This window comes from Bombina bombina, chromosome 2 (assembly GCF_027579735.1).
Source record: "Bombina bombina isolate aBomBom1 chromosome 2, aBomBom1.pri, whole genome shotgun sequence".
Taxonomy (NCBI): domain Eukaryota; kingdom Metazoa; phylum Chordata; class Amphibia; order Anura; family Bombinatoridae; genus Bombina; species Bombina bombina.
In genome coordinates, this window is record NC_069500.1 from 242,205,060 (window position 1) to 242,216,028 (window position 10,969).

General features: G+C 38.6%; 1 protein-coding gene across 1 annotated transcript; it reads left to right on the forward strand.

Annotated features, from left to right (window-relative positions):
* The first annotated feature begins 8,895 nt into the window (after positions 1–8,895).
* On the forward strand, positions 8,896–10,260 carry LOC128646916 (pygopus homolog 1-like). Its single transcript, XM_053699723.1, is given in 1 exon segment — positions 8,896–10,260. A coding segment is annotated over 1 exon segment (615 nt). The 3' UTR covers positions 9,511–10,260.
* The last annotated feature ends 709 nt before the right edge of the window (positions 10,261–10,969 follow it).

Consider the following 10,969-nt stretch of genomic DNA (forward strand, 5'->3'; position numbering starts at 1 on the left):
TGCCCATGAACTGAGAAAATTCAAGCGTGCAGCTGCCAAGATGCCACTTGCCACCAGTTTGGCCATATTTCAGAGCTGCAACATCACTGGAGTGCCCAAAAGCACAAGGTGTGCAATACTCAGAGACATGGCCAAGGTAAGAAAGGCTGAAAGACGACCACCACTGAACAAGACACACAAGCTGAAACGTCAAGACTGGGCCAAGAAATATCTCAAGACTGATTTTTCTAAGGTTTTATGGACTGATGAAATGAGAGTGAGTCTTGATGGGCCAGATGTATGGGCCAGTGGCTGGATTGGTAAAGGGCAGAGAGCTCCAGTCCGACTCAGACGCCAGCAAGGTGGAGGTGGAGTACTGGTTTGGGCTGGTATCATCAAAGATGAGCTTGTGGGGCCTTTTCGGGTTGAGGATGGAGTCAAGCTCAACTCCCAGTCCTACTGCCAGTTTCTGGAAGACACCTTCTTCAAGCAGTGGTACAGGAAGAAGTCTGCATCCTTCAAGAAAAACATGATTTTCATGCAGGACAATGCTCCATCACACGCGTCCAAGTACTCCACAGCGTGGCTGGCAAGAAAGGGTATAAAAGAAGAAAATCTAATGACATGGCCTCCTTGTTCACCTGATCTGAACCCCATTGAGAACCTGTGGTCCATAATCAAATGTGAGATTTACAAGGAGGGAAAACAGTACACCTCTCTGAACAGTGTCTGGGAGGCTGTGGTTGCTGCTGCTCGCAATGTTGATGGTGAACAGATCAGAACACTGCCAGAATCCATGGATGGCAGGCTTTTGAGTGTCCTTGCAAAGAAAGGTGGCTATATTGGTCACTGATTTGTTTTTGTTTTGTTTTTGAATGTCAGAAATGTATATTTGTGAATGTTGAGATGTTATATTGGTTTCACTGATAAAAATAAATAATTGAAATGGGTATATATTTGTTTTTTGTTAAGTTGCCTAATAATTATGCACAGTAATAATCACCTGCACACACAGATATCCCCCTAAAATAGCTATAACTAAAAACAAACTAAAAACTACTTCCAAAACTATTCAGCTTTGATATTAATGAGTTTTTTGGGTTCATTGAGAACATGGTTGTTGTTCAATAATAAAATGAATCCTCAAAAATACAAATTGCCTAATAATTCTGCACTCCCTATATACTGTGTATATATATATACAGGTATATAAAACTGGAAAAAAATTATTCTTATACATGCAAGGGTAATAATTTAAAAAAATCATAGTTTTGACAAAACATTAGAACAATGAACAACTTAATCTATGAAACATAATTGCAAATAAAATATGATTTTTAAAATGTTTTTTTTGCAATTGAACATTTATCAATTATTTTTATAATAATTATAGAAATCATGAATTGGGTTTGTTAGGAAACCCTAACAACCTTCAGTCAGCAGCAATTATTGTATTTCCGTATTGTGTTTTTTGGTTGGTCAGTGAAAAGCTTAGAAACATGCCTCATACATATAGGTGTTTGCATATTTACCTAATCCAAATATAGTGTTATTCAGTGTGTGTCGGCACCTATTATGCTCCAAAAGTCAATATCCAATAATACAACAGATGAAGAAACACTTGTGGTTACTCCATTATGAAAATTATATGACGTACCCAAATGAGACTATTGCCGGCCAATAAGTATCCCTCCTCAACTCACCTCACCTCCAATGCACCGGTACGAAAGATGGAAAACTGCCAATGCCTTGAATAGCCTTTGTACAGGGTAGGGACCTTTCGCTTACTTATCCAAAGCATTCACGACCAGTCCGGTAATCCACAACCGAAGAATGACTGATCAGGTCGACTACACTCCCTTCTGTGGCTCATTCGCTAATGGCATGTGACGTTATTGATCGTCTCCGGCTTCCAGTATCTGGACCTCCTATTCGGTCACTGATGCGGTTGCTGTGTACAGCTGTGTAAAGTGGGTGGGAAGAGTGGATGCAGGGAACGACTTCCAATAAGCACTGTGCAAACCTCTGTTTCAAAAAACCCAAGCAGCACAAAGGAAGAGGTGCACTCAATGTCATGGGAATCAATGAGGAAAACTTTATTGCAGAGTTTAAAACATCCTTTGCAAAGGAAGGTAAACACAAAGCAATGATCAAGTGGCAATGTGAGTGGTGAGAGCTCCACGACTGTCTGCTGACGCGTTTCGGCTCAAAAGGCTTCAGCAGACAGTCCTCGGAGTGGAGCTCTCACCACTCATATTGACACTTGATCATTGCTTTGCGTTTACCTTCCTTTACGAAGGATGTTTTAAACTCTACAATAAAGTTTTCCTCATTGATTCCTGTGACATCGAGTGCACCTCTTCCTTTGTGCTGCTTGGATTTTTTTTAATCTAAATATAGAACAAATTCAATCACATTACACAACACAATCTAACAGGTTGGAATCAAGGTCAATACTTGGAAATACTTTAGAAAATTATAAATGTAGTATGCTAAAAGTTTGTCTTGCCTTAAATGGTAAGAGAGGAAATAGACATCACAAAGTAACAGGCTGGCTTTCTGTTCAATCCAGTTTATTTTGATTGAGATTGGAATGGTTTTGAACAAGTAACATTGCCAATAGTCACCAAAATACTAAATTCTCCTGCTGCCTATCTTGTACATCTTTGAAGGTTTAGTAAATTTCATTATAATTTGTGATAGATGAATCCTAAAATATAACAAAACTTATGTAGGTTACAATTAAGTTACTGATTATAAAAGGTAGCCACTTTACCCACTAAGCCAGTAGGTATTAATTGGTGAGAAAATTAAGCTTATCTTAAAGGGACATAGAAGGCAAATTTAAACTTTCAAGATTTGGATATAGTGTGGTAATATTTATTTACTGTGTCAAACAAAAGCAAATTCTGAAGCACAATGTATTACACCACACCAACAGTAATAAAACCACTGGTCTTCAAAACAGTGTTAGAACTAGAAGTTAGAAAAAGACACACCAGGGAGTCTAAACAACTGCGCCAAAAAAAGGCTTTGGGCCTCATGTAACAAGCTGCCTGCAGACAAGATTCTCAACTCGAGAAGTTGTCCACATGCCTACACTGCATACGGGGAGCTGGCCTGTATGCATCATTCCACAGTCCAATTAGTCTGTAATGCCCGCCCCTCCTCTTGCATGGCCAATCACGCAAGAAAAGGATATGTCAATCACCCAGAGTGAGCGAGTTTGGGGTGATTTCTCTTTGCCACCTCAGAGGTGGCGAAGAGTGTAATAAGCAGCGGTCTAATGATCTCTGCTTCTTACATTGGGGAAGAGCCCTATGTGGCACAATATAAATTTATAGTAAAATATATTAAAAACTAAATTTAATATTTCATAGTATATACACAATAACGTACATAGTAAAATACATATCAATAATACAGCATAAACATACACAGTGAGGTCCAGAATACAGTAAATACAGTTCATAGGAATGATCCATCTGACAGCGACCCATATATACATAATCCACCTGAAAAGGATGGAAGGGAACTCCTAGTAAAGTATGTATGCCTCAAGGTCACACACACCCAATAGGAACTACTCACAGGATTCTTGGAAGAAAGACATGCACAAAGCAGCAAATAAATCTTAAGGAATGCTGCTTACCCACTGCTCTAGTCCTGTCAAACTATTACTGCTCGTTACAAACACAGAGTGCAAGTTGCACTACTAGGCAGAAGCATTGTAAGTGGCGGTTAGTGTAATGTGGGTTTGTAAATCCACTGGCCAAGCCTAAAGGAGTATGAGAACCCAACACAAAAAAACTTTGCTCAAAAAGAATTCAAATAAAACTGCCCATTCTGTATTAAAAACATCTAAAACTATAGAGCAATGTGTTTCAGCCTCATTCTGGTCTTTTTTAAGTTCTAAAAACCGATGTATTCACAAGGCAATTTAAAGCACCCCAGGACCAGATAGTACATTAAAAGGGAAGCTCCCTTAAAGTGGCAACATTTGGGACCAAGAAGGCTAAATTGCTTTTGGATACAAAACAAATACAGTACATAATTTAAACAATTACATATTAAAATATAAAAAAATCTGTGTATAAATTAGAGATAGAGGATATATATTAAAAGGCATAAATATTAAATAAAATATATTAAGGAGTCATAGCCACCGTACCAACACTCATTAATACCATTGCACATAAATGTTGCAAGCCAAGTGCTCACAAGAGCACGCTTCCATAGGCTCTAAAGAGAGCCTTGTTTTCATTCTGGCAGCCATGGCAAACAACCTAGTGCAGTGCAGGGGGTAATTCGCGCAGCATGCTTATATACATATATATTTATGTATTTATATGTGTATATACACATATTAACACCAGGGCTGGCTCAAGATATTGTGCTGCCTGGGTCCAAGAATACAATGACGCCCCCCAGTTGCAACATTACTGATTAGCATATCAACCTAGTAACCTGGCCGCTGACCTTACTAAGCCTGCCTACCTGCATGCAACCAATGCTTATGCACAATTAATCAATAAATGGAAAGGAATTTAGGGAAGTGATACACTTGTCCCACCTTGAATGTCGCCCCTGACCAGTTCTGTGTCATTGTGCATGATGAGGTTATGCTGCTGGGAGCCTGCTACTTCCCCGACCGAGACAGGAAAGGAGTGGTATGGATAGGACAGTGACTGACTCAGTCACTGAAGTGCTGCCCCTTGTGAAGTGCTGCCTGGGTCCATTGGACCCACTTGTTCCTATGGTTGAGCCGGCCCTGATTAACACATAAATATGTATGTATATAAGCATATACATAAATATTTATAGAAAAAACACAGTCCCCCATTGACCTCTATGTAAAGACTTTTCAGATGCTGTTTTTTTCTAACACTCCACATCCTCTCACTTTAACCCCTTATAACTGTAATCTTCGTGGGATATTTCCTTATCAGACCAATCCTGGCCAGTTGTCTTCTTATCCAAGCATCAAGGGGAAAGATAAAGAAACATCCCATAACTAGATTTAACGAATTGAGGGAATGAGGTAGGACAGGAACAGCAAATAGTCTGATAATATTCTGAGTAACAAAGAGACAACAAGGAGGAGAGCCAAGTAGTGTTCAGAAGCAAGCAAGCAGTACAATGCTCCAGAGAAATACAAAAGGGTAAAGCAAAAGGGATGGTCACAAGGAAGAGCAGGGTTCAGCAACAGGTAGGCAGTCAAATCTTTCTGAGTATCAAAGTGTTAAGCAAAGGAATGTTAACAAGGCAGAGCAGGGTTCAGTAACACATAGGCAGTCCAATCTTTCTAAGAATCAAAGGATTAAGAAGAGGAATGGTCACAAGGCAATGCAGAGTTCAGTAACAGACAGGCAGCCCAACATTTCGGAGTGTTAAAGGGTTAAGCAGAGAAATAGTTACAAGGCGATGCAGAGTTCAGTAACAGGCTGGCAGTCCAATATTCCAGGCTGGCAGTCCAATATTCCAGGCTGGCAGTCCAATAGTCCAATATAACTAGAGTTAAAGGGTTAGAAATCTTTGCAAAATGTAGCAAAAATAAAAAACATTATTATAATTATATAAATATATGATATAAAATCAACCTACTTTTTTGCTGAAACAAAGCTTCTAAATATATTTGATTTATCTTTTAAATTTGTATAAAATGAGCTTCAACGACCGGCCAGAGAATAGTTAGGGTTTATGTAAAATGAATTCCCATGCCCCATCCAATAGCGAATCGGATCCGCCCAATTCATTTTAATATTCATAGCAGTGGGGCTAATTCGTGGGAGGCAAGGCTGGCTGAAGCTGATTGATGTATCAAAATAAGGATGCATTACTCACCGCACACTAATGTTTTTATTCTGTTACCGCAATAAAAACTAGAACAGGATAATATTAACCGTTCTAGTCAGCTGCAATGATGAACTTTTCCACACAGGGCATACACCTTACACTTACACAGTAGCAATAAATCACTAAGCTAGAAGTAGTGCTAGGGCTTATATGGGGTGATCCAGGCTAGCACTATGAATCGTCAATACTCTGTTGCACCACACCCACGATAACTATGTCACATGCCAAATGTCCGCCCTGCATTTGGTCACGCGCCACAAGAGAAGACCGAGAGGGACAAAGATGTGCATGCGTTACTCAACAAAAACAGTAAATGCACATGCGAACCACCATGATGTTTCTATCTAGGTAGAACATCATTATAGGTCACACATAATGAGCAAAAAATTGGTTTGGCGAAATAAGGATTTTTAATGAGCAATACCAAGAAAAGGACATGAACTTTTTATAGATACTTATTACAAATATGTATAATGTTAAATGAAGTTTTAAAAAATAGTAAAACATTTTTGAGTTTCCTATCCCTTTAAAAATAGAGAGCACCCAGGAGTACACAAGGCAAACCTTTACAAGGGCAATTAGAAAAGAAGGAAATTACCTTAAATAGGTGCAGGCTCGCCCCAAGGAGGGCGTACATGTGCACACACAGAAAATCAGAGCGGCACTCTCAGATTAGATTGGGTCCTTTCAGTATTATAGCATTTAAGCTTTGCACTTTTCTTTTTGTCTATTTCTGTGTAGCTTTTACAATTTCTTGCACATTGAATTTGCTTAATTTCAGACTAAAACTAACAGCTTCAGAAAGTGGGAGGGACAGGGCAGTTCCGTGTGCTTAACACATGAGTTCCCAGAGCATGTCTGAAGCTCTCAGAAGTCTTGTAAAAATGTTTAAGCATTTTAAACAAGCTGGTCTCACTGATTTGTCTCGCCAGCTGTATGTAGGTGAAGTTTGCTCAAAATTCCCAATACACTTATTTTAACTAACAGAAAAGTAATATATACTAAAATATAGACAAAAGCAAGTTAAATTGTAGTAAAAATATTTTAGTTTAATTTGTAATAGATGCAAACAGAGCCTTTGGGGCCTATTTATTATTGTGCTAGCGGATATGATCCGATATTGCGGATCATGTCCACTGCACATCGATAAATGCAGACAGCATACACTATCGGCATTTATCATTGCACCAGCAGTTCTGGTGAACTGCTGGAGCAATACCGCCCCTCTGCAGATTTGTCGAGATTGGCCGCTAGCAGGGGGTGTCAATCAACCCAATCGTATTTGATCAAAGCCGGCGGACAGGTTATGGACAGGTTATGGAGCAGTGGTCTTTAGACTGCTGCTTCATAACTTCTGTTTCCGGCGAGCCTTCACACGGCATCAAGCTCCATACGGAGCTTGATAAATTTGCCCCTTTATATCAGCCCCAGGAATTATATTATTCCCTTCTCTCTTCCATGTGAGCTTCATTATTTTCTATAGCAGGCATCTCTCATATCTCTGGGATTTCCAGGTTCCTCCCCATTTCCTAAAAAATCAGTGAGTTCTACCTCTGTGAAATCAGTACAATAATTATTTGTTTGTAAAATCACAATCCTAAATACACTTCTGTATACAAAATAGAAAGCACAACTTGTAAATGCAGCAGAACTGTCATGCAGTGCTATATTGCACTGGGCTTGTCTTTCCTTCACATACAGAAATGAAGGGAAAGCCCTTGGAGAAGTAAAGAAAAATCTTCCTTTTGAACATTTCACTAGGGAGCTCACAGTGCTGGAGAATCATTTTAGAATATCTCATCTGAGCAGAGAGGTTTTGAATATCAACGCCTAAGTGCTATTGCATTGTCTGCATTTGTTGATTATACAAATCTACTGGTCCTTTAAAATTTTTGGGATTACCATTGTGATACTCTCGGAAGTGGGTAAGCACTGAATAGTCTGAATCTGGATTCTAAATAGCATAAAGGTGTTTGCGGATTGGGCGTGACATTCACCTATATATTGTTTCCTACATCCGCACTCCAATAAATAGATGACACCGTTTTCGGTGCATCTAATAACATCATTAAATGCAAAAGTTTTACCTGCCACTGATGAAGAAAAAACTTTTGTTTCTATTAATCTATTATGTAAATTTTAAATTTCGTGCCCTGTCCCTCCCACAATATTTTTATGATCTAGAAGGGGAAGGAGTCTGAACTATGTAAATTTCTACATAGTATGAATACTAACGATTGCAATTTAAAATTTGCATCAGAGTTTAATACAAAATAAGTTAACTTTTTAGATCTTGAGATTTTTACAGAATTTCTGATTGTGAAGACTAGAACTTAGAACCGTTCCTCTGTAAAGGACTATTTAATTTAATCTGAGGTCCTCAAAAACAGGTGGTTTAAAGATTTCGTAAACGGGAACATTTAGATAATACTATACACGATTACTATATATTGAAATGAAAGAAATTTTTAGAAGCTGAAAAATCTGATAGGTCCAAAAGTAATAAATGAAACCCAAATTTATCTGATACTGATATTATTTTTATACCGTTTATTACCCATTATAACCAGAATCGACATCTGGTTGAAAGAATTATTTAAAAACATTGGGACGTGGTCCTCACTGATCCATCAATTGGACATATTTTACCTGAACATTCACAATTTATTTATAGGAAATTATCTAATTTGCAATATTGGGCCTTATGTGGGGGTTTCCTCACCTCCACTGCACGCTCAGGGGAGCTCCATACCTACTGTCAGCCCCGTGCTCACTATGCTCTCCCCGGGACCCGCCACACCGTGCCCCCTTTCTCCAGGTAGCTATATAGGAGAGAGTGAATGGGTGCTCTGCTCCCAAAGTTTTCAAAGTGCCCGCAGTTTCCCTGCTGGGTGGAGAGAGTAGGAGGATAAGGAAGGGAGTCGGTGCACCGGGCACTCCCAAGGTTCAGTTCTCCGCCTTCACGTGTGCGTGTGTAATGTTCTGTGAGCGACCTCGAGGTAACCCGGCCCGGGCTCACTCAGGGAGGCACACAGCAGGCTGGGGCCTAGGGCAGCTCACATGGATAAAGCTCTGTGGGACACAGCAGGAGACGAAAGTGACTTTGATGGGTTAGTTAGACCAGTTGTGCTGCTAGGAAGTCCTGATAAGAAGAAGCACAGATCTAGTACATAGGGAATTTCCTTTTCTTCTCAATCAGAGTATGCTCCACCAACAAATACAAGTTCAGATGTTCTTATTGCTTCCAATCCTTTCGATGATGAATACACCATATCACCGCCCTTTGGGAATCCTTATTTCCATAAAACTGGATATTCTGCTGTTAGGAATTATACTTTTAGAATGCCTACCAGCATGCCACACAGAATGTTGTCTCAGTTTTCTGGATCCTATACTTTCAGAAATCAATCCCCATCATTCCCAGAAGACAGAATGGTGATGACATTTGGCAAACCTCGCCTATTTAATACGGGTTTACAGAATAACATAAACTATGATAAAGAACTCTTTACTAACAGGAGTGGTCAAACTATTACTCTGCCAGGACAGCACTTTAGAACAAATCGTCAAGACTTCAGTACTATGACCGCACACAACTCTATGCCAATTTACAACTTTGAGACAATTTCTAATAAAGGCATGGGGATGGAAAGCAGCAATCCATATACTGATTAAAAAAATCACTTTCTTCATACAAGAATATCTACTTCAAGGGCAGACTTTTCACCAGAATTTTATAAAAATGCTAATCAGAGTTCCACACCACATACAGTCTCGGATGGAATAATTCATTTTTCTTCTGAAGCCAATCCAAAGAGCCGTAAAAAACAATTAATTGGTACAGAAAATGTGCAGCCTAAAATTGATCAACTTGTTAATGGTGGCCATACTAATGGAACTCGAAAGCATCAAGCACCTAGAGTGGCTAAAGATGATGTAACCGCTAATGAAAAATGTAACAGGTGGCTTCTCAATTCTTCTTATAGCAGCAGTTTACCCTGCAACACTTTATATTCTTGTGCTGTATGTACTAATGATATTCATGATGTCCAGGATGCTGTAAGGTGTGAAGCATCGTGTTTGAAATAGTTTCACCGAACCTGCACTGGGATGACTGAAACAGCTTATGCACTTCTAACCGCTGAATCCTCTGCCATTTGGGTTTGTGACTCTTGCTTTTCCACAAAAGACATCCAGCTATTACGCACCAGTAAAAATATAAGTTGAGGTTGATGGATGTTTGACATTTAACCTATGTTTATTCTTATTTTGTGAAGTAATAAGGTACTACAGAGTGTCCTAGCTATTTCTGCTTTATGTTGCAGCAGCAGTTCATGATTGGGTACACCTGTTAGAAATGCTCTTTGCTAGAATATATGAACAAACATATAGAGCGTTAATGCAAGTTGTATAAAATTAAGGCCTGTTTCCCTTATTGACAGCATCTCATATTTAACATTTAAAAATGAATTAGTCAGCTTGCTTTTCCTTTTTATAATTTCTTTTGAATATTTTGAAATCCTTAGACCTAGTGTTGAAGCTTAGCTTGTGCTATGTCATATTAAAATAATGGTCAAAGTTATCAACTTAAGAGCCCTCTGTAGTTTGAGGATCATTTTCAGTATGCAAATAGAATACATTTTTGTTCTATTGGATGTCTGCAGTCAGTACTGTTATTGTTCTTGAGTGTGTACTCCAACAGTTCTTACATTAGTTTTGTTTTCACAATAAAGAGGCCAGGGCTTGAGAAACATAAAAATTAAACCAGCAAAACTATTGAGAAACCAGGTGTACTCTTTATACAGGGAGTTGTGTATCTCTAAGGATTTAAAAAACAAATGCACATTTTTAAAACCTTTGGTTTTAGGTTTTGTCTGGCATTGCATCATTTTGTGATTACAAAAAATGTATAAGCTTAAACTATTTTTTTAATGGGGGGGGGGATTTCCAATCATTTTGAAATAAGTAACACAATCCTGTTTTATAAAATATTAGTATTTATGGGCTGAGATCATTTATAAAGTTTTAAGATGTGTATATTTTGCTTACCTATTGCACTATGTTTAACCCTTTAAATGTGAGTAATTCTTTTTAGACATGAAATGTTCTCAATATTTATAAAACTACATTTTTT